At 43.7% G+C, this 23,566-nt stretch overlaps 3 protein-coding genes across 5 annotated transcripts; 2 read left to right on the plus strand and 1 right to left on the minus strand.

Moving 5' to 3' along the window:
- The first annotated feature begins 359 nt into the window (after positions 1-359).
- Positions 360-5,712, plus strand: ube2g1a (ubiquitin-conjugating enzyme E2G 1a (UBC7 homolog, yeast)). 2 transcript variants are annotated; one of them, XM_085174067.1, is made up of 6 exons: positions 360-576; positions 2,044-2,146; positions 2,260-2,357; positions 2,833-3,011; positions 3,142-3,261; positions 4,531-5,712. In XM_085174067.1, the coding sequence occupies exons 1-5, from the start codon at positions 531-533 to the stop codon at positions 3,226-3,228; spliced, it is 513 nt and encodes a 170-aa protein (XP_085030193.1). In that variant the 5' UTR covers positions 360-530; the 3' UTR covers positions 3,229-3,261; positions 4,531-5,712. The 2 variants fall into 2 exon arrangements, with proteins under 2 accessions (XP_085030193.1, XP_085030192.1); XM_085174066.1 differs by lacking the exon at positions 360-576 and adding an exon at positions 596-1,043.
- A 2,669-nt stretch (positions 5,713-8,381) lies between these two features.
- Positions 8,382-22,009, plus strand: ankfy1 (ankyrin repeat and FYVE domain containing 1). 2 transcript variants are annotated; one of them, XM_085174045.1, is made up of 25 exons: positions 8,382-8,525; positions 10,158-10,365; positions 10,556-10,674; positions 10,900-11,035; positions 11,159-11,282; positions 11,617-11,766; positions 11,894-12,059; positions 12,169-12,373; positions 12,479-12,547; positions 14,543-14,745; positions 14,843-14,940; positions 15,226-15,427; positions 15,530-15,628; positions 15,717-15,870; positions 15,981-16,149; positions 17,894-18,012; positions 18,229-18,385; positions 18,732-18,932; positions 19,005-19,181; positions 19,291-19,438; positions 19,717-19,807; positions 19,892-20,016; positions 20,096-20,242; positions 20,361-20,451; positions 20,543-22,009. In XM_085174045.1, the coding sequence occupies exons 1-25, from the start codon at positions 8,516-8,518 to the stop codon at positions 20,673-20,675; spliced, it is 3,501 nt and encodes a 1,166-aa protein (XP_085030171.1). In that variant the 5' UTR covers positions 8,382-8,515; the 3' UTR covers positions 20,676-22,009. The 2 variants fall into 2 exon arrangements, with proteins under 2 accessions (XP_085030171.1, XP_085030173.1); XM_085174047.1 differs by lacking the exon at positions 8,382-8,525 and adding an exon at positions 8,536-8,944.
- cyb5d2 (cytochrome b5 domain containing 2) lies at positions 18,442-23,526 on the minus strand. The gene is made up of 4 exons (XM_085174065.1): positions 23,187-23,526; positions 22,948-23,088; positions 22,415-22,601; positions 18,442-22,290 (listed from the first exon to the last, which is right to left on the minus strand). The coding sequence occupies exons 1-4, from the start codon at positions 23,440-23,442 to the stop codon at positions 22,116-22,118; spliced, it is 759 nt and encodes a 252-aa protein (XP_085030191.1). The 5' UTR covers positions 23,443-23,526; the 3' UTR covers positions 18,442-22,115.
- Positions 23,527-23,566: the final 40 nt, after the last annotated feature.

Consider the following 23,566-nt stretch of genomic DNA (forward strand, 5'->3'; position numbering starts at 1 on the left):
TCAATGGGCAAAAACTTGCATTAAATATTAATATGTCTCAAAACTGTGGGGTGAGTTACGCTGTAAAATTTCAGGCGGAAACTGAGGAATAATAATAATAAGAAGAATAAATCTGAGGAATCTCCAAAAGTTGATTCTGTTCATCTGGACGTAGCGTATTCTGGGAGAAACCATTCGTCACTCATCCAAGTGACTTCTTCAGTCTGAGGAATAGTAATAATAATAATAAGAAGAAATCTGAGGAATAGTAATAAGTGTGCCTCTTGGCATAGGCACATTTAATAATATGAACACTGCAAGTAAAACCCTATCCACAAGGTGGGAGTAATGCATCACTGAGGACGCGAAGTTCTCCCAAAAAAATCAACGAAGAAGAAACGATAGCGGCAGGGGAAGGCGGCGAAGAAGAATAATGACGGGAATGCTAAACGGAAAATAGAAGGAACGGAGTCCTGTTAAGTGAACGTTAAATTAACGCTGTTACCGCGAAATATTAACATCGAACATAGCTGCATTACATTGGTTGAAGTATGACAGAGCCTCAGTCAGCGCTGTTACTCAGGAGACAGCTTGCAGGTAATTAAACCGTCATGTTAACTGATGCTGGGTGCCGAGCTAACGACAGCGGTGCCGCGGCTGTGATTGAAACCGTGGTGCTGGCGCAAACTGTTTTCTTGAACATTCTGCATTAACGTTAAGATCCGAATGACAAAAGAACTGCCTGGGTATAATAACAGTGGGAGCAATCAAACACCTCCCTCGTTTAGTAAATGAAAGTCTTCAGTGTTTCAGGAGACTAAGTGATTTGTGTGTGTGCCTTTCGACACTGCGTCCTGTTTGCAGATGAAAGCCGCTGTCAGAAGTCCCAGTGACTTTCTGCTAGCTCAAATCACTGAGCCTGTTAGCCTGTAGCTGGCTCGACTGACTTAATGTGTTTACATGTATTTTTAACCGAGGAGCCAAGTAGTGTTTCTCGTTTTTTAACATGACGTTTACCAGTTACGTGATCAGTGTGATATTAGTGGACATTTTTACGCATAAACGTAAGTACCGTTTCACTAGTTAGAACATGTCCCTACCACTCACCGCAGAATTAACGTGTTTAACCAGCTAGCTAACTGTAGGCTAACGCTAGCCGCTGTCACTGTTGTTAGCGTCAACGCGCTAAGCTAACGTTAATCTCGCATTACCTCAATTCGCTCTTTTAGCAGGGTCAGCTGCGAATTATATTTAGCTACTCTAAAATTAGCGACCTTTCAAAAGTAGCTGAGTCGAACAGGCGCTGTATAATGTTTTACGTTTGTAGCACTGATGACGTGTTTCAGGTTTTGTTTAAAAATGAAAATTTCGCACGGAGACTGTAAGGGTCACTGGGTCCACCTTTATACTTGTCCCCACGTTCTGCCCTTCAATGTGACCGGTAATTGACCTAAACCTCCATATTTTGGAGCAAGGGTTGTAGATTAATTCAGGAAATTAAAGCTCCACGAATTTCGTGTTGCAGGGCTATTGCATTGATAAAAAGGCTGCCTTTCTTTGTTGTACATTCATACGATCTGCAGTCTACAATTAATGCTTGTGATTCTTATAAGCCTTGAAACAATGATCAGTAAGCATCAGACTTCACCGAGTCAGCTCCTTTGAAATGTTTCTGTTTGGCCTATCAAGAAAAACAAATTCTTCCATCATGTTATGTAAAAGGTTAAACTGTTTTATCAAACGGCTGCTCGATAGATAATCCCAAAGTCCACTTAATGTATTATGATGTAAAAAATCTACATTTAGTCCGACTGATGAGCACAGATTTACAGTTGTTTAAAATGTTGTTTACAGTGAGCGCTGCCATTCTTGATGCAATGTTGGGTGTTCATGGCAAATTGGTAATATAGGTGGGAACTGCAATATGCTCATTCTCACTCAAGCCCCTCTGAGTGTCATGTTGTCACCTCAGCCACCTGAAGAACAGTGTAATGCACGTAGGTTATGTAGTGGAGGTAGTGTGCTGTATGTCATCCTGAATGACTTTGACTTTTTTATGTTCAGAGCTGAACAAAAACCCAGTGGAGGGATTCTCAGCAGGCCTGATCGAGGATAGTGATCTCTACAGATGGGAAGTCCTTATCATTGGGCCTCCAGACACCCTGTAGTGAGTCTCCCTGTCTTGTGTGTGGGTTGAGATGAGTTTGTGGCCTGTGTGGATTTGTTTTTAAACTTTGGTACCTATCATGCTGATTTTAATCTTTCCCCCTCCCCCCACAGTGAAGGTGGTGTGTTTAAAGCTCATCTGACCTTTCCCAAAGACTACCCTCTCAGGCCACCTAAAATGAAATTTATCACAGATATTTGGCACCCTAACGGTAGGTACCGGTGAAACATACTATCAGTGTCATTATAAATGTTTTTAAGCTTAAGAAATGAAGGCTGTGTGATCTTTGTGTTAATGTTACATGTTATTAGTTTTATTGTGACTGTACTGTTGATTCAAATTATTTTACTACATGGTGTGTTTATCCTGATGGAGGTAAAAGCCTCTTTTTCAAAAGTGGCAGCAAAGACTGTAAACACTCGCAGAGACATAAAGGCCACTGATACACAGCACGAGCACGTAATCAGCAGCCAGTAAAATCAAGAACCAGTGCGACCTCAGCAGTAATCCCACTGACCAAGGGAACTATTAAAATAAGGTCTAAGGAAAATAAGGACTAACCAGTGGGAAAGTTTGTGGACACACACATATGACCACTTAGCAGGAGCAGGCAGTGAACAGCAACGTACACACTTTCCATTTTCTACTTCACAAAATATTAGTGATCTTTCTTTCTTCATCTCCAGTTGACAAGAACGGCGATGTATGTATTTCTATTTTACACGAGCCTGGCGAGGACAAATACGGCTACGAGAAACCAGAGGAGCGCTGGCTGCCTATCCACACTGTGGAAACCATCATGATTAGTGTTATCTCTATGCTGGCAGACCCAAACGGTGACTCGCCAGCCAATGTGGATGCTGCAGTAAGTCTGACTGTGTAAAGATCTTTTGCATGTGTCCTTTTATTCAATCCAAACATTTCTGTAACATTTAAAGTCCAGTCGTGAGTGAATCATTCTGATTTTAACATTTTGTGTAAACGTCTCCCTGCAGAAAGAATGGCGGGAGGACAGACACGGCGCATTCAAAAGGAAAGTTGCCCGTTGTGTACGAAAAAGCCAAGAGACTGCGTTTGAGTGATGCTCAGCACGGATCTAGCTTCATGTTTTCAGGGTAAGGATTGTTCAGTCATCCCTGAACTTAATCTGGAGAGCACCACCACAGATTGTCCATAGATTGTTGGCTCAAAACAAAAACGTGATGGGTTTATATGAATATACTGGTAAACAAATTCACAACTGTAAAAGATTTAGGATAAATATTAGCAGCACTCCTGGTTTTGTCTGTTTACACCTGATAAAAGCATTAAAAAACCCAAATAAATAAATAAAAGGCGTGCTGTGCCAAAGTCTTGAGGCACCAACAGTTTGCTTCCAATGAACCAGACAAATTTGAATCCAAATGATAAATTGGTGGTTCAACGTTTCCGTCTGTACAGAGGTCAGGACAGACGTACGGCTCTGAATGTCTGCGCCGTGCTTAGATAAACAACGTGGTTGCATGGCAACTCACGATGTTGACAATCGCATCAAAACTGAAGCATGAACACAGACGTACTGGCAGACTTTGCTCCACCATGCAGCACCATGTGCAAAGTGTCTGACTGGCAGCAGCTTAATGTTTCAGGATGGCAGTGACGTCTAAAACACAGGCGATACAGTGTTAAGGTGGCTGTAGCTCAGGTGCAGAGCAGGTCAGCCACTAATCAGAAGGTCGGTGGTTCGATCCCAGGCTGCCTCCTGACTGCATGCCAAATATCCTTGGGCAAGATACTAACCCCGTGTTTGCCTACTGGTGGTGGTCAGAGGGCCCGGTGGCGCCAGTGTCCGGCAGCCTCGCCTCTGTCAGTGCGCCCCAGGGTGGCTGTGGCTACAATGTAGCTGCCATCACCAGTGTGTGAATGTGTGGATGACTGGATGTGTAAAGTGCTTTGGGGTCCGTAGGGACTGAGTAAAGCGCTATACAAATGCAGACCATTTACCATGTGGATAGAAAAACACACAGTCCAACTCATCTTGACAGAATGAAACAAAAGGCAGCGAACGTGTGGCAGGATGTGTTTGTAGCAGCCTGGAGAACTGCTGCTGACGGCCGCTTAGACAAAGCTTCATATTTATTGAAGAGATTTCAGGCTAAAGTGTTAAAGAGCAAAGGATGAGTTCATTAAAATTGCTCAGAGTCGCCTTTTTTGCCTGATGTACCCCATGTGTGTTTGCACATGGTCCAATAACTCACTACACCTGTTTGCCATTTTCCTCGCCAAATCTAAAGAAATGAAGGCGTGCTTTGAGACTGTTTCACAGTACTGAGCATGTTTTCCTCGCCTGTCGTCGACTCGTGGTCCTAACTTGTGTTTTTCCGGCCATTTGTTGTTTCCTGCAGGTCTCCAATTGAAAATCAACACGGCACTGTTTCCTGCACTCTTCCACCCTGTCGCCAGGCTCGTCCTCCTTTATTTTGGCAGGAACAGACTGGCTACTGTAGGCTGCAATAGAAACATAACAAGGACTACCAAGGCTGACGGAAAATCGCCAAGCAAGTGCCAACTGAAAAAAAAGAAAACAAGAAAAAAACCCAGAAGATGATAAAAGATTTTTCAAGGCTATGAACTGCTTCAACATTCAGGAAGATATTGTAAAGACATGTATATAGCACAGACTAAACCGGATAATATATACGCTCCCTTTCCATCCATCCAGACATTTAGACCAAATGAAATAGCGCTGGTTCATTTCTGTTTGTCCATTTTCCTTCTCTCAGCCCGGCATGGATTAGTTCTCTTTAGATTGTTTTCATAGGAGCCGTTCACACGAATGCTTTTGGAGGAATGTCACCTGTGAAGAGCTCGTTCAGTCCAAGCAAGACGTGAATGATGTGACTGAGGAATACACAGCTGTTCTCTGGGCCCTTTATTGCTCAGCACTCAGCGTCACAGGCACCTGAATGATTTTTCTTTCTATATTCAGTCTTACACCCCCCCTCTTTTTTTGTGCATGCTACATTTTGTTGGTCTTTTCTTTTCAAAAGTGCCTCCTAATAAAAAGCTCGGCCATCCTGCGTTGATTAAGTCTTAAAAATGTCAAAAAACCAGGCAAATATAGAAACTACCAGCTGTAGTGTGACTTAGCCAGTATACAGGGACTGTATAATTAGGTAACAATTTGGTGTAGCAATAACCCCCCCTAGTTTGGAGTGTACACATTCATTTTTGATACCCTGATAAAAACGCGTCGTCCTCCTCAGATATTTTATTTTTTAGCAGCGCCTCTCTCCATCGTCTGTATCGTCCTCGGTAGGAATTGTTATGCATGCTTTGTTTTATGGTTTTTTGGTTTTCTGCTGAATGTTTCTGGGATTTTGTTTGTGGACGTTTGAGTGCTTGTGTATACAGCGTGTACGCCGGTTTTGTTTTGTCGCTCTTTCCTCTCAAAGATTCATCATTACTCTGCTCACTATTGCAGTTTTGCCTAATGTATAAAGACAAAATACTGATGTATATTTTTCATGTTATGAAACTTGTCACCTGTAGTGAGTTCTTCTAAAACATGACTTTTTTTCAATATTTATCTGCGTTCTTGAGGTTTGCTTGCTCCAACGTTCACCTATTTTCACAGCGGCCTGGAGTATTAAACAGTGTCCACTAACGATCGCAAACATTTGGACAGATGAGAACTAGATCTTCAGATATTTTTGTACAATATTTCTGAAATATTAGATTTGGGGGATTTGAGTTGTTTTGCAGCCAAAACTACAAAACGATTGGAGCAGTTAAACCGTACACAGATGGACCCAGTGCAACGAAGCGCAGGAAACACTTGATCATTTCGGCGTGCTGACGTTTGAGGCTCCACGACAATAGCGTGCGCTCCCAGTTTAGCGCACCCTGTGCTGTTCTCTTCACAGGTGAGAGCAGGTCTACACTGAGTGACAGGTGGAGACGAGTCTGGTGACAAATGTTATGCTTCCTGCATCATCATCGTCCGACCAGTTGGACAGTGGGTCAATAATGGTCTGGGGAGCCATTTTCATGAGCGGTTCCACAAAGGTGTTAAACAACAGTACGAGTGTTCAAATCTCAGTTTCCTTGTCAGATATGATGGTGCAGTGGGTTAGTGGGTCCGTCCTGGTGCAGCACAGACGGCCCACTAGCTCACTGATGCCTTGTTCCAGGTTTGGGAGTTCAACCCTCAAGACAACATCCACTGTGGGATTGTCAGGAGTGTGTATTTCCATGTGGGGACTGTAGACATGGCTGAGCCACATGAGCCTGCTTAAAGTTAAATTTTTGGTGTGATTTTGTTCTCTGCCAATCACATGCTGCCTATTTTGTTCCAAATCTGATGCGTGCTGTAAGTGTTCCAGTATTTTTATTCAGCACTACGTTTTAGCGAAGTGTGTTTCAAACAGGACGTCTGTGAGCTGTGAAATTATCACTCAATTTGAATTCTGTGATTTTCTCCCTGTCTGATACGTCTGCCAGCTACAGCTCGATGCTCGCTGTTATGTTGGCAATGCGATAGAGCTCGTTAGTCATAGATCACGATCAATGCGACCTTTGCCTGCGACTATAAAAACTCACCTGGTAATCAGGAGGAAATTTAAATCAAGAGTCTAACTGCATAAACATTAAGGTAAAGAAACTTGATTTCTTCTTATTGAACCATTTGTAATTAAAAATAAGTTATATTTAGCATTTCAAAATACAACTAATGTTAGCTGAGCTGTGTTAAAGCAGGGCTGTCAGACTAAAACCTGAGCGGAGACTGCATCAATAGATCAGGGTTAGCCAGCAACTTCTAGTTTAAAAAAAGAAAGAAAAACTCATTTTATTCATAAAATATCTGCTTTAGTCAGCCCTGCAGATCTGTGCTAATCCTGCTGCAAGTTTGGTGATGTTTGAGATTAGATTAGAGATGAGATAAAACTTTATTAATCCTCCAGGAAATTGGGTTTCCAATAGCACAGCACCGACAGAAGTTACAGAATGTGAGCAGAGATATAACATATACACATATATATAAATACAGAGGGAGAAATAGAATGAATAAGAATAAAAGGAAATTGCACATTTCAAGTATTGTGAGTCTGTTGCACCGTTGGATATTAACAAAAGCATTGCACAGTGAAAAGGCACCTCAGCTCAGTTGTTCCCCCTCCTTTGTCCCCCTGTCTCCCCTCCCTCTCCCCTCCAGAGAGGAGTTAAACAGTCTGATGGCGTGTGGGACAAAGGTTTTTAAGTCTGTTGGTTCTTGTCTTTGGGAGAAGCAACCTGTCACTGAACAGACTCCTCTGGTTGTTTATGGCCGTGTGCAGAGTTCGGCCTGTATCGGACTCACCATCAGGTCCAGTCGACAGCACACTAGCCGACCTCTTTTTCTCCAAACATTTCTTGAATATTTTGGTGCTGTGCTTTGGGTCCTTGTCAAGTTGTCGTAGGAACCCAGCAAACATGCTCCCTTGTCCACGTGAAGGCAGGTGTTAGCAGCACCGTGGAGGGCAGACTGGCTCCAGTGCATTGCCCACAGAAGACCCACAGGGGTGGCATCGAGGGTTTTCTGTGGGCAAACCCACTATGGCTTCCCACAGAAATGGACCTAAAAGGTAAAACTGCTACGAGCCCCATGTGAGCTAGCCTACATGGGGTTCATGTGTTTTCTGTGGGGGGGTCCACAGATGTTCCAACTCAGTGTCCCAGTGAACACACTGGATCACTGTTGCTGTCCTATTAATATTATTTATTATTTGTGATTCCATAAATCAATTATTGTTGCTAATATATTTCTGAGTAATCTGAATTGAATTAAATACTGCTTTTCTTTCCCCTCTAAGAACAAGTCTACTCATAATTGCAGTCATTTGAGTGCTAATGTATCAACACACCTTTGTTTTTGATAGTTCTAATAAAAAGAATAAATTAAATATTAGTACAGCTTTGAATCATTCTGTTAGGTTTAGTGTTTGCAGCATATTACAAAACTTCCACGCGTGCGTCTCCCTGTCAGCTGATAATGATCACTGCGGCTTCATTAGCTGGGAGTTGATCCCATCAAACTGTCATTAAAGTGTAATTGAACCATACCGTGCACCATTGCAAAAGCATCTATATTAGTTGTGTTTCTGCAGTCCGTTATTCTGGTACCTTGTTACCGTCTTTCCCTATAAATGTGCTGGCGACGTAGTGTGAATGAAAAGCACTTAACGGAGTTAGCGCCGGTTTTACATGGATACTGGCCTGAGGAGGGCTAGTGACGGTCATGTGATCGAGTCTTTTCCGTTAATCACTTGAACGCAGCACCACCGCCTGCTATGAGCCGCTTCATCATATCGCGATAGACACCGCCAGGCCACGGCGCTACCGTTGAGCAACATGGCGGAAGGTATGTGACTGATTTTTGGGGCAGTTTGACACACGCCCTTTTATCCGCGTGCGCTTGTTTAACTATATCACCGACTCGACTAATGTCTTAGCGGCGAAGCAAACCGAGCATAGTCCGTGGGTGGAAATGCGAAGCGTCGCGACACTTATTGTCACGCTGTTCTTTCCACTGAGAAGCTCTGTCGTTAGCTCTCGCCTATGTTGCTAGCTGAACTGTATCGCTACGAGTTAGCTTAACCAGGCAAGAAATGCACGTTTCAAAGGAGCGTGCTGGTTTGCGAGGTCCCAGAAGATGTGTATCATCTCCAGTAATGTGCAGGTGTTGCTGGTAAAGATTATTAAGTAGTGTTAGCTTCATGAGTCTAATCAGACTGTCCAGCGTTGCTTTATCTGACCATGGTCAGAGGTTTCACTGCTATGGTAAAGTTTTTCTTTTATTTATTAACACATCTTATCAGTCGTAGTAAATGGAGAATAAATGCAGGACAGGAGACTTGACAGGACAGGTTACATGTCACTCCGTGTCAGGTGGTGTCATCTGGACCACCTGACAGGCAGGTGTTTGGCCTAGACACAGGATGGTTTGCTCTGTTTGTCCTTAAGGGAGATCTCCTGAACCCAGGGAGCAAATACACCCGTCTGTGGTTAGTAGGAGAGAGGATACGTGCTTATTTACTGCCCTATCTGTGTTCTGGTCGGTGATACAGTTTGAGAGCATTTTTTGTATGTACATTTTAAGATTTTGGATCATTGCCACATCAGGTCTGTAAGTGATTCTGACCACAAGTCCTGACAAACAGAGTTCAAGTCGCCTCAGACTTCTTTGTTTCAAAGCTTTAAAAAAATGATTGAAAACTGTGAGCCTGGAGAGGAAGACTTTCCTGATGCCTGCTAGACTGTTCTTATTTTGGGTCAGTGTTTTCTCACTTGGTCCTCAGCAGCAGGGTTACGTTGGCAGCATACCACGCTTCCTGTGCTGAGCTGGTCATGTGGTTTTCAGCAACTCCCCCTTTCTGTTCCTCATGACCAGTAGCCTCCCCTGCAACGGTTTACGAGGACAAAGTAACGAGCTACCTCAGCATGTTTTTCTTCACTAAAACTTTACTGACTTAAAGGAAGGAAATGGGCCTCTGTGGGTTAATATTGTAACATGATGATGTGCAGAAAGTGCGTTTGACTTCAAGAATAACCTCGAAGTTTGGCCAAACAAAATTACTGTCATTAGATTTTCCTTTAGCTGATTTATAAGACAGCATGGTCTCTGCCGTGTGAAGGGATTTTAAAATATCTGCAAATTGGCTTGTTTCTTAACACACACACACACACACAAACCAGCGTTATGAAAGTAGTCAGTGCTCAAGCGATGTTTCTTAAGCTTTTAATACCACATGCAGTCAACACTGCTATAATAATTATCTTTAAACACTGGTGATGTTATCTGCAAAATGCCAACAAAGCTTGTAACCTTAACCCCAAATAATATCTCCTTTCTGTGTGTGCTTTGGACCACCCTGCTTGTTTGTAGGTGAAAGTTTGCTCGCATCATGGCGCTCAGTTCTAACCTGTGATTAAAGTAGGTTTTCTAGCTCACGTTCCCTCGCCCTGCCTCTTCCTTTTGCTTCATGTGCAACAGAGGAGGTGGCCAAGCTGCAGAAGCACCTGGCCCTGCTCAGGCAGGAGTATGTGAAGATGCAGCAGAAGCTGGCTGATACAGAGAGGCGCTGCGCCATGCTCGCCGCTCAGTCTTCTAGTCAGGGCTCTCCCACCCCTGCAGCCGCGGAGACCTTCATCAGCCGCCTGCTGGACATTGTGGCCGACCTCTATCAGCAGGAACAGTACAGGTGAGGGTCATTATAGGGACGCGGGACTGTGGGTCATCTTTTGAGTGCTGTCTGTTTAAAAATGGCTTTGAGGAAGACTAGAAAAGCGTAAGTGCCAGACAATTCGTGGTTCCTAGTTAGTTTGTGTCTTATTAAAGTATTAATATGTTTAATATGGACGATCTCAGTGATGAATGTGTTGGTTTTGCAGTGATCTGAAGGTGAAAGTAGTGGGGGAGCAGATTCATGCCCATAAGTTTGTGCTGGCTGCTCGCAGCGATGTGTGGAGTCTCTCCAACCTGGCTTCAACCAACGAGCTGGACCTGTCTGGTGAGCAGCTTTAAAGGGCAGTTTAAAGTCATTACTCCCATCTCAGCTCACTCAGTGTGTTGATGGGTGATAGCAGAATATTTATTTTAGAGAGAACACTTTCAAAGTCCACTGCGGGGGTGGGAGGTGGGAGGTGGGGCAGTTCGTCCCTGCTCTGTGACGAGGGGATTTTTTTTTTTTTTTTTTTTTTGTTCTAATTTGTCTTAAAACTTTATTGGTTCTCAGATTGCAAACCTGAGGTTGCCATGGCAATGTTACGGTGGACATATACCGACGAGTTGGAGCTGAGCGAGGATGATGCCTTTCTCATCGACTTGATGAAACTGGCCAACCGCTTCCAGCTTCAGCTGCTCAGAGAGAGGCAAGCAGAAGAACTACATGCTGAGTTTTTTGACTGCATTGTTGATGGTGTCAGTTTTGCAAAGTGTATTACGATGCCACACGTGTGACACGCACACATACATGTGCTTCTTGGCTGGGCCAGGTGTGAAAAAGGCGTGATGTCCTCGGTGAATGTCAGGAACTGCATTCGCTTCTACCAAACAGCCGAGGAGCTGAATGCCAGCACCTTAATGAACTACTGTGGGGAGATCATAGCCAGTCACTGGGTGAGTAACTTGAGCCACGTTTGTCCAGCGATGAGTGTTTCTGGATTGCACAAGCTCGTAAGATCTGAGAAGTCAAAGGGGAACTGCCTGTTTTGCTTATTTTCCAACAATTCAAATCCAGCTTTCACTGTGTTTCCCATGGATTTGTTTGAATAGCAGGCTGTTGACTGTCAGCTTCTACCGCCCCCCCCTTACTGTTGTATAGACTCGAGCTTTGATCTCAGTCTTTGACAAAAGCCAGCCTTTCTTCGTCTGTGATTTTTGAGGTCTTTCATTAGATGTTCTCCATCATGAGCTCGGTCTTTTGTGTGACGCTGTTTGTGCCTTTCATTAGGATGATCTGAGGAAAGAAGACTTCAGCACCATGAGTGCCCAGCTTCTGTACAAGATGATCAAATCTAAAACAGAGTATCCTCTCCATAAAGCCATCAAAGTAGAGAGAGAAGACGTGGTGTTTCTGTATCTCATTGAGATGGACGCGCAGGTCAGTTCTCCACACAAACTTCCCATCAAATGCTTATTTAGTGACTTCGTCACGGTGTAACCAGAATTGTACAAAACCACAACGTTTGGTTTTGTTACTGGTTTTTATTATTATTGATTGTTTTCAGTTACCTGGCAAGCTAAATGAACTTGACAACAATGGCGACCTAGCATTAGACCTAGCCCTCTCCCGGAAATTGGAAAGCATTGCAACCACTCTTGTGAACAACAAAGCTGATGTGGACATGGTGGACCAGAGCGGCTGGAGTCTGCTGCATAAAGCCATTCAAAGAGGTGAAGTTACTTTGTATCGCTTGTTTCCTGTAAAATGTATCAACTTTGTTACTGTGTGAAAAATGTCTTTTGAGCTCCATGAACCTGAAAATTTTCCGTCTTCCTTCAGGTGATGAGTTTGCCTCCATCTTCCTGATTCGCCATTCAGCTCAGGTTAATGCAGCCACGGTGGGGGCTGTGGAAACGCCGCTTCACCTGGTCTGTTCTTTCAGCCCCAAGAAACACTCTGCCGAAGTGATGAGCGGGATGGCGCGAATAACTGAGGCTCTTCTCAAGGCTGGAGCAAACCCCAACATGCAGAACAGTAAGGGAAGGTAGGTCACATGATACTTGGTTTATGACCTTTATTGGACTGTAAAGGTAGTTAATTATGCTGTGAAGTATAATCATCGTTCATTTTAGTCTTTTATTGTTTTTAGAACTCCTTTGCATGAAGCTGTGTCATCAGGGAACGAGCCGGTGTTCAACCAGCTGCTGCAGTGCAAACAGTGAGTTATGTTCTGCCTACAAACTGAATGTGAGGCTTGTTTCTGACGTGTCACACTCGGCAGCGATTCCCACAGATTATAAAATCAATTTGTTCCAGTAGCCGCGACACGCACGTTAAAGAACAAATAACCCTGTGTATACTTTGTGAAATTAAACGGCAGTAATCAGCTGCCTTTTCATTTACACTCCGCTGTCTTAACCCTTTAAAACGGGCACGCTCCGTTTTGCGTAACTATTTTTAAATCCCGGTAGCTCTGCAACCACGTAAGCTAGCGCAATAATTCTTTTTGCATATGAAACCGGAGGAGTTGTACTTACATCTTATGCCATCAGCTTGTCCTCGGTCACAGTTTCCTTCCACATATAGCTTTGCAAAAACTGCATAAAAAGCACTTGCAAGCAACAAAAACATAATATTCCAGAAACACGCTTTGCTGATCTGATCAGCTGATCAACACTTCCGTTGGAACGTTGGAATAGACGTCAGTGCAAGCTATCGCATGTCCGCCCGAAACCTGAAGTGATGTCATTTTTGCGGAAAATGTAGGGTTTTTTTACCTTTGGGGCCTTATAAGCCTTTACTGGTGTTTTTAAGTTATGTTTGACCTCGTGCTTTTCTGAAATGTTTTTTTTTTTTTTTGCAAATTTGCATTATAATATTTATTTTCGTTTTTCCTGCAGTATATAAAAATTGGTGTATTTCAAAAATAAAACTATGAAGACACTCAAAATAAATTTCCTGTGGTGGGAAACTATTTTGTGCAACTTTTTTGTATTTACAGTTTTGAGGGATAAGCCTCTTAAATTTCTCTAACTAGAAATATATGTTAAAAAAACAAAAACGATTTTCAATTTTTTTTGTAGTTTATTGCACTTTTTTGCAATTTATGTAATTACTATGCACTTAATGCAGACATATTATTAAAATTTGGTCTATAATGGTTGTATTGATGTATATCAACTTGAAATGCTCCCAAAAATGGCTCCACAGCATGTAAACATATAATATAAGCTCTATTCTATGGTCGGTCTTAAAGGGTTAAGATGCACTAAGTCTTTGCCTCTGTAGTCTTTGCTGTGCAGCCTTGCTGAGCGTGGCATAGCGGCGCATTAACCAGTTCTACTCCTGCTGCAGGTTCTGGACACAGTTGCCTTCAAGCTCACAGCACAGAGACTTGCTAGCTCGAGTCAGTTGTACTGGGGTTTGTTCTCTCCTGAGCAGTAGTTACACAGCACTGATGATGACTCTGGGAAATGGGAGATTAGAAGCTGGCAGGTTAGGATTAGAGCCCAAAGTAAAGCTAATATCAACCAACATTAGCTTTTTATTTATAGATGTATCTGCATTTAAAACAGCCAGTAAAGTGAGACCAGAGAAACACCCTTCAACTGTGTTATGAGCTTTGTTTCACAGTTTGTTCGGCGCTCTGACCTGTCTTTGTGTCGGTACTGGTCTCAAAGACCCTGTGTCAGTTGGGCTCCAGATAGAATCAACTGGAACTTTAAAAAAAACAAAGCAAGTCTCCTGCTAAAGTTACTGAGTCACATATGAAACTAAAAACTGGAATGTACTTGTGCATCTGTTAAACCTCAGTGAAGTCTGTGTGAAATGCAGTACACGAGGTCCTGCCGCCATAACTTGGTTATATACCGAAGTATTAAAAAAAAAAAAAATTAATAATAATCATATATATATATATATATATATATATATATATATATATATATATAATTTTTTTTTTAATGTATGCCATACTACCAAATGAAAAATGTTAGGTTTATACTTCATCAATCCTAATTTCCATTTCTCTTTGAACACACTGCAATTTTAAGCTTGTGTAACCTGGTGCTGTGTGTGTGTGTAACCTGGTGCTGTGTGTGTGTGTGTAACCTGGTGCTGTGTGTGTGTGTGTAACCTGGTGCTGTGTGTGTGTGTGTAACCTGGTGCTGTGTGTGTGTGTGTGTAACCTGGCCTTCTGTCTCCATTTTGTCAGGCTTGACCTGGAGCTCAAAGATCACGAGGGCAGCACAGCGCTGTGGCTGGCACTGCAGTATATCACCGTGTCTTCGGATCCCTCTGTCAACCCGTTTGAAGATAATGCGCCGGTCGTAAACGGCACCTCGTTTGACAAGAATAGCTTTGCGGCCCAGCTCATCCAGAGAGGAAGCAACCCCGATGCTCCTGACACTACCACAGGTTATTAAGCTGCTCAGTAACCTTTCTCACATTACTGTCCAACTCCAGTGCTGCTTGTGCCTTAAACATTCTCCTTTACGTCGTTTATTGGTCACAGAGTATTGCCTCATGCAGAGAGCAGCGCTTGCAAACAATGAGGCGGCTGCTCTTTTCCTCACAACTCATGGGGCAAAGGTCAACCACATTAACAAATGGGTGCGTATGAACATTTGGTCATGAGCTGACAGTTTGCTGCAGACTTGTTCTTTTTTCTTCTGACCTTTTTCTCACGTCTATGAGGCCAATCAGCCACGCAGTGACCGAGAGGTTATTGCAGGTTGTTGTTGGAGAAAAGTAAAAAACGGATTTCATGAAATAACTAATGCACTGTAACATCATAAATCACAAACTCTATTTGACCTTAAATCAATGAAACTAACATAAAATCAATAATATTGATAATTGGTCATAAATACATGCTCGGTCCTTTTACTGTCTCAGGGTGAAAGCTCACTTCATACAGCATGTCGCTGTGGCCTAGCAAGCCTGACAGCTGAGCTTCTCCAGCAAGGGGCCAATCCTAACCTGCAAACCCAGAAGCCTCTACCCGATGACCCCCTCGGTGTGGCCATGCAGACCCCCCTCCACATGGCCATCGCCCACAACCACCCAGATGTGGTCTCCGTCATCCTGGAGCAGAAAGGTCCATATATGATTTGGGACTTTGTTACATCCTGTAACTAACCTGCAAAGTAACCATGTTTACATTTGTGTGTAACGATCATTCTGACATTGATACTTGCAGCCAACGCACTACATGCCACCAACAACTTCCAGATCATCCCAGACTTCAGCCTCAAAGACTCCATGGACCAGACAGTTCTGGGCTTGGCCCTCTGGACAGGTACACAGCAACAAAGTCACTTCTGCTTCATCAAATTGATCTGTGAAATCAATAATAGTGATTGTATTTGTCGCTCTGTCTGTGTCAGGCATGCACACCATAGCGGCTCAGCTGCTGGGATCAGGAGCATCTATCAATGACACTATGTCCAGTGGACAAACTCTGCTGCACATGGCCATCCAAAGGCAGGACAGCAAGAGCGCACTCTTCCTTCTTGAACACCAGGCAGACATTAATGTTAGGTAACGATACCGAGATGTGTAATTTTAATGTATTTCAGCAGATTACAAAATACTTTTCATTCAGTTTTCGTTTGTTTTACTCCAACTGTTTTCTCTTTGGGAACTACCAGGACCCAGGAGGGACAAACAGCACTGCAGCTGGCCATCAGTAACCAGCTGCCTTTGGTGGTGGACGCCATTTGCACAAGAGGAGCTGACATGTCGGTGGTTGATGACAAAGGTGACCCTCCACTGTGGCTGGCTCTTGAGAACGGACTTGAAGATATCGCGTCCACACTGGTAAGAATGCAGAGACAAACGGTTTAACAATGTTTGTTGGTGTTTTAGTCCCTCACTGTTACGCTGACACTAACAGTTAGTCAGGCTGGGTCTGTGGTTTGGATGTGGCAATATTCTGTATTTCTCAGCATCTATGGCATGTTGAGCAAGTATACATAAGGCAAGGACAGGAATGCTCCCAATCGAAATAAAGGTCAGCAGTGATATAAAACTCCAAAAATAAATTTTAAATAAGTATAAGAATGAAGAAAATGTAATTAACCCAAGACAGCAGTCAAAGTGATGTTTTTCTTTTGCAAGTTAGTAAATCTAAATATAGTGTCAGTTGAATATGAGAAAATATTTTTTGTGACGTTATGCTCAAAGTTGAAACCATTGAAGTTTTTGTTGTTCAAATTTAGATGATGAGGAAATGATTAATATGTAAATCTAGGGGGGTGGGGCTAAATAAGTATATACTTCTGCCTACTCCTTGATATTGTGAAATGTTGGTGAATGTATATGTTTGAAATAAAAATGAACTGAAGTAGTTTAGTGCATTTCCACAGTTTTCACCGATAGGAATCCATCACGTGAAAGAAATCATTCTTAATATAATAATGGATGTGAGTGTCCAAACAAAATTGCTGTGACTCGTTTGTATCCAGCAGTAAATAAAGCTGCAGGAGTATCCACACGAGCAACAATTAGCGCTGCCACAAACGATTATTTTGATGGTCGACCAGTCACCGATTATTTTTGCGATTAGTCGACCAATCAGTACAGCTTATTGCACCAGCAGCATCTGCTCTTATATAACTATCATTAGCTTACAGCTTTAAGTGTTTAAGGTATGTGCTAAAAATAAAGACAAGATGATAGTTTATTAAATTTTAATGAAGTTTGCAGATTGTTTCGGTGAAGTTTAATAAACTCCTTGCTATCTAAAATATAACAGGACACCGGAGTAAATTCTCGAGCATCTCACACTTCTGATAATCAGCTGTCTGCTTGATGTTTATTCAGCTGTGTAAAAACTATAACTTTAATCTCAGCCAAACCGATTTACTCAGGAACAAATAAAATACTAAAAAAGCCAAACAATAACATTTTAAGTTATCTAAGTGACTTATATATCATGTTTAACCTGAGTAGCTAAAGACGGCGGTGGGTTTGAAAACGATTAGCCGGGAGTCCGTGTTCTCACGGCACTAGTTAGCCTAGCCCCCGGCTAGCTATCGAGCTAGTGGCTAACAGACGTCTCCGAAAACGTCGGAGCGCTTTTGAAAATATGTGGTGTCTTGATAAACTGAGCAGATATTTGAGGTTTACACAGCTACATTCTCGCCTGAAAATATGTTAAACGTTTATTTTGTGACCCAGAAAGAATAATAAGAGTAATATTAAAACTAACTAGCTGCCGCCATTGTTGGAAACTGAGCTGGGCTGCGCTATGAATTCTGGGACAGAGCTTCTTCTTCTTCTTCTTCGGGGTTTAACGGCAGCTGGCATCCTTGTACATGCAGTGCTGCCATCTTCTGTTTCAGTCCGTTATTACACTCTTAAATCCTACTACTTATTCCTGCGTCTTTTGGGATCTTACAAAGCTTCAAACGACGCGTCGACTATTAAATCAGTCGTGATGATTTTGATAGTCGACGTAATCGTGACTAGTCGACTAATCGTGGCAGCTCTAGCAACAATAAAATAAACCTCTGTCAGGTAGGATGTGGGATGAGTCTAGACTCCTGTCTGTTCTGTGTAGGTCCGCCACGGCTGTGATGCAACTTGTTGGAGCTCTGGGCCGTCAGGCTGCCAGCAGACCCTGCTGCACAGAGCTGTTGATGAGAACAACGAGGTCTCGGCCTGCTTCCTTATCCGCAGGTCAGCTACGTCTCTGTTGTACATATTTACCAAAGCTATAAATCGTTTGCTTGTTTAAATGCAGCAAGTGTCTGAATGTCGCTTATATCTGATTGTCTTCAATTTAAAAAAGTCAAAACGTTAGCAGCGGTCTTTACCAAAACATTACTGAGATGTTTTAGAAAGTTAAACAGGCGATCTGTGTGTGTGTGTGTGTGTGTGTGTGTATGTGTGTAGTGGTTGTGACGTGAACAGCCCCAGGCGGCCTGGCCCTAATGGGGAGGGAGATGAAGAAGCCCGAGATGGACAAACTCCCCTCCACCTGGCAAGCAACTGGGGACTGGAGGATGTGGTGCAGTGCCTTCTTGAGTTTGGAGCCAATGTTAATGCACAGGTTGGACCTGCATGACATCTTTACCCTGGTTTAAACTGCACCACTAATCTTTGTTGGGGGGGTTTATGACGCGATCCAGATTTTTAGAAAATGTCATTGAAACACGACACAACAGATTCAGAGCGGCCAAAAAAAACTGAACTGAAACTGCTGGCAGAGGATAACAAAAGCAAAACAATTCAAAGAGATGCTCAAAGTTTGCTGGCATGTTTTTGAGGGGGAAGCTTAAACCTGTACCTGTGCAGTTACTGATGCATGAGATTATCTGTGGACAAAGAGAAAACTCATCAAGCCTTGGTGTGTGTAACTGTGCTGTCTGTTAATGCTGTATGTGTTTTTCTGTCAGGATTCAGAGGGCAGAACTCCCATCCATGCTGCTATTAGCAACCAGCACAATGTCATTATACAGCTCCTCATTTCCCATCCAGACATTCGTCTCAACATTCGCGACCGTCAGGGAATGACCCCCTTTGCCTGCGCCATGACGCACAAGAACAATAAAGCGGCAGAGGCTATTCTCAAGAGGGAGCCAGGTGCCGCCGAACAGGTAGCTGCCCGTTTGTTGCTGTAGCGTTAATGAGTGTTGCAGGAATGACCTCAAACGTGTGCTTGTGTCCAGGTGGACAACAAAGGGCGCAACTTTCTCCACGTGGCTGTGCAGAATTCAGACATTGAAAGTGTCCTGTTCCTAATCAGCGTCCAAGCTAACGTCAACTCCAGAGTTCAGGACGCGGCCAAGCTCACCCCGCTGCACCTGGCTGTGCAGGCTGGATCTGAGATCATCGTCCGCAACCTGGTAAGAAACCAAGATTTTCTCCTGTAGGAGTATTTCATGCCAGTTTGAGTTGTAATGAGAAAAACACTGCGATGGATACGCTTTTTATTTTCGGGGTTTCTCCTTCCAGCTGCTTGCTGGTGCTAAAGTGAACGAGCTGACTAAACACAGACAGACAGCGCTACATTTGGCTGCTCAGCAGGACCTGGCCACCATCTGCTCCGTGCTGCTGGAGAACGGAGTAGATTTCGCCGCCGAGGACGAGAATGGCAATAATGGTACTTTACAGCATTTGTCTTGTTTTCACTGAAATGACTCTGAGACGGGCAAAGATTACATCACGACTCGACTTCTTTCTGATAAGATCAGAGCTGTCATTATAAATGCAGATATATCTGTACGTGATAAGTCCTGTTTCTGAGGTGTTGGTAGATTCGTATTACCTGCTCTGTTCACCTTTAAAACCAGACTGACTGTGGGATCTGGTGTCAGTCGTTACTATCCCACCACTGCGACCTGTTTGTGAATAACTGCGTTCTTTTCTGTGTCTCGTCAGCTCTGCATCTGGCTGTGATGCAGGGTCGCCTTAACAATGTCAGAGTCCTTCTCACAGAGTCCAACATCGATGCTGAGGCTTTCAATCTCAGGTGACTTATGCAGATACACATGAACGAACTGTATTTAAACTAATGTGAGAAAAAATCTGACTTTTCATCTCGTTGTGTGTTTAGGGGTCAGTCACCGATGCATGTGCTGGGCCACTATGGCAAAGAAAACGCTGCTGCCATTTTTGAGTTGTTCCTGGAGTGCATGCCTGAATATCCTCTGGACAAACCTGACAATGAAGGGAACACAGGTACCACACTCGCTTTTGTTGCTGAAGTTATAAAACTAAAATGTGGAAATCACTGACGGCGACATGTATGTTGTTGCAGTTCTGCTGCTGGCCTACATGAAAGGAAACGCAAACCTGTGCCGTGCTATCGTGAGGGCCGGCGCTCGCCTGGGAGTCACTAATAATCAGGGCATCAATATTTTCAACTACCAGGTTGCAACCAAGCAGCTGCTCTTCCGCCTTCTAGGTAGCTTTTTCATACCTAATTACCCATCAGTATTATTTCAGTGTTATAAACCAACAGCCTCGCAGGGAACTGTGTGCTGTGGTGATCTTTGGGATAATTTCCGCCTCCCTTTCCTCAGATATGCTTTCCAAAGAGCCCCCATGGTGTGACGGCTCCAACTGCTATGAATGCGGTGCCAAGTTTGGAGTCACAACACGGAAACATCACTGGTTAGTGCTGCAGCTTTTCTGTGTAGGCATGCAGTCGATACAGTATTGGTCTAACGGTACGATTATTCTCCTCTTTCCTTCTTGCCTCTAGCCGCCACTGTGGGCGTCTGCTGTGCCACAAGTGCTCTATAAAAGAGATCCCCATCATCAAGTTTGACTTGAACAAGCCGGTGAGAGTGTGCGACATCTGCTTTGATGTGCTGACTCTGGGCGGCGTGTCGTAATGCTCCGGCCTGGATGGCTTTCAACCGCTGGCTCCAACCGCGCCAGGTCCAACTTGGCACAATTATTCAGGCACACTGGGAGCAGGACATGCTAACGAGAGAATCCCAGACAGTTGTGGACCATCATCTTTATACTATTCCAGTTTATGAAAAACTATTAATCTTTTAGAGGGATGTTGCAAGTAGGAAGTGAAACATTGTTGTTTTGTTTCTGTTTCAAAGTATGTTGACGTGAATATCAGTGGCTCTTCAGCTTGGCGATGGCTGGACTGTTCAGTGATGTTTGCGCTGACGAGCTCTTTAATATCACAAGCAGGTTGAACGCGGCATTTCAGTCCACCTTTAGAAGGGGTCTTCCCTTAAACATGCCGACCTGTCCAAACACAACACAAATATAAATGCTACGAAATGAAACTCTACATACGTGATAGTTGAGGCTGCTGCCAACCGAGAACAAACGGGAAAATGTCCTTTGTTCTAAAGATCGCTGCGTTCTCTGTAATCTTTGAACATTTATTCACTATTTTGTGTTAACTGAGTAAAACGGGACGAGGAGCGGTCGAGGGGAAAGCACCTCAGCTTGACCAGGTCCAAAGTGAATCAAACCTTTTCTGTTAAACTTACTTTACTGCAGACGTGATGGTGCAACTGGAAAAATACGGTGTTTTGTCCCCAGTTGAGCTTTATGAGGACGCCTCGGCCAAGTTGACTGGAGATGTGACAGGAGAAAGCCCCTTTATCACGAGAGCATTAGAAACCTCTCCAAAACATGAAGTACCCCCCCCTTCTCAGTTACAGAAATGCCTAGTATGCCTATGCATGTCATTTAATTTGCAGCCTTTAAGTCATGGTTATAATTTTAAAATCAGCCACCGGATGATTACATTCCACGTCGGGCCTACCGTGAGGTCCTCATCTTAATCCCACGACGTTGCCTCGTGTCAAGTTGTCGTCTTGACCCCGTCACATGTAACGCTTCTTGATTTCTAAACCTAACAGGTGCACTTTATCAAGTTCACGTGACATTTCTGATCATGGGGGAGAATGTGGAGTAAGAGGGATGGCCACGTAGTGGGGCCTCTTCAAGTATTGTTAAATTGTACAGATAAATGTGTGATATTTTTGACCACTACAACTGTTTTGTACTTAAATGCAGTTTGTGCTTGTCATTGTGACAAACCTAAATCTTGCCTCTGTTAATCTTTTATGCACATTGTTTAATCTTTTATGCACATTGTATTGTATCTGTATGCTCAGATATCTAGCTCGTCTCTTCCTGGTGTATTCTTTTAGGGAAAAGGAGGACAACTTTACATAAAGGTCATCAAAAAATGCTCTGAGGTTTCATGATTTCGTCTCTTTGTCAGAAAGTTCAGTTACTAGCCAAAGTTTTGAGTTCAGTGCTGCTAAGCAGCAGCTATGAGTGGGTCCATTCTCGGTCTAGTGCGCTCCCACAGAGCATGACTCGGCATGTGCAGGGCAGCCGTCGTATTTCTGCAGGTTGGGGTCTTCCTCTGCCGCGATCGGGTCTTCAACACAGACGCAACGAACGCCACTGGAGCCAGGAGAGAAGAGCTTCCGTGGCACGCCTGCCCAGTGTCTCGCCACGCCACCGCTGCAGGGAATAAAGAAAAACTCACCCCTGTGTCTCCTTATGTGCACTCCTCTCGCCCACTAGTGTCAGGAATGCTGTATTACACATCAGTAGGACAATACAACATTGACTTAATACAACATACCTCTTAGTGGAGCACCAGAATCTTCCTCCACTGGCAGCGGTCCATTCTGAGTTACAAGACGGGAAGCGAATCCTCTCAGCCTCAGACTGAGCCTTGAGTTTCTTACCCTCTGCTAGTGATGCTTGTACTCTCAACAGGGCCTCTGTGGGCTCTCCAGCCTCGTTATAGAACCGACCGATTAACACACCTGTATTTAAACGTTGGATACCAAAACATTAAATGAAAACTTTATGGGATGTTTAAGGTAAAAGTGTCTTCATTAAGTGTACGGTCATATCCTAGCTGCGATTTGCTCCATGAGTAAAGTAACAATATTCAAGTCAATTAACAAAGGAAGTGTTGTTAAGACATTTTAAAGTAACCTTCTGCACGAGGTCATTATAGTAGAAACTAGATGTGAAAACAAACATTGTATACTTCTGTTATATGCACATCATATAAACACAACCAGGCACACTTGCAGTAACAAGAACATTATTTACTAAGACGGCCACCTGGAGCTGTTCCACTACAGTATGATGGGCATCACATACCCACATGTTGGTAGTCCCTCTGGTAGAAGGCCAGCCAGTCGTACAGTGCAACCACCTCTAGGGGGGACAGACTCGATACGTCATCTGTCAGCCCAGTCTCTGTGAAGTCTCCGGTGATGAAGGCCAGGGAGGCGTCTTTGCCTGAAAGTACAAACACGTAGAGACAAAGGCGGAATATAGAGGACTGTTAGGAGAACCACGCGTGGAATCCAGAGTCGTTAAACAAAGCTGGGGATCACCTGCCATAAAGTGATAAGCGCCACCAGGTCCATAGTGCTTTTCTCCGTTGTGTACATCAAAAACATGGCCCAGTATGGCCACGTATAGCCCCTTGCTGCCCTGCTCCCCACCGTGCAGCGCTAACTCACTCCTGCTCAGGAGTCTGACCGGTGACCCCTGTGATGACTCAGTGTCAAACATAGCTGACCAATCAGGAGGGATGAGCAGCACTGCCAGCGACACGGATAAAAGCGCGACCACCACATAGCTGAGCATGCTGCTTTATTAAAGCTCCTTTTCTTTAAGCTTTACATTCAGCTCAGCACACAGCACAGGTGCTTCCGCGAACGGACACACCAGACCACAGCGCGTGCGCGAACTACGAACGCAGAGGACGTTG

The sequence above is a fragment of the Neolamprologus multifasciatus genome, chromosome 10 (genome assembly GCF_963576455.1).
Source record: "Neolamprologus multifasciatus chromosome 10, fNeoMul1.2, whole genome shotgun sequence".
Lineage (NCBI taxonomy): Eukaryota > Metazoa > Chordata > Actinopteri > Cichliformes > Cichlidae > Neolamprologus > Neolamprologus multifasciatus.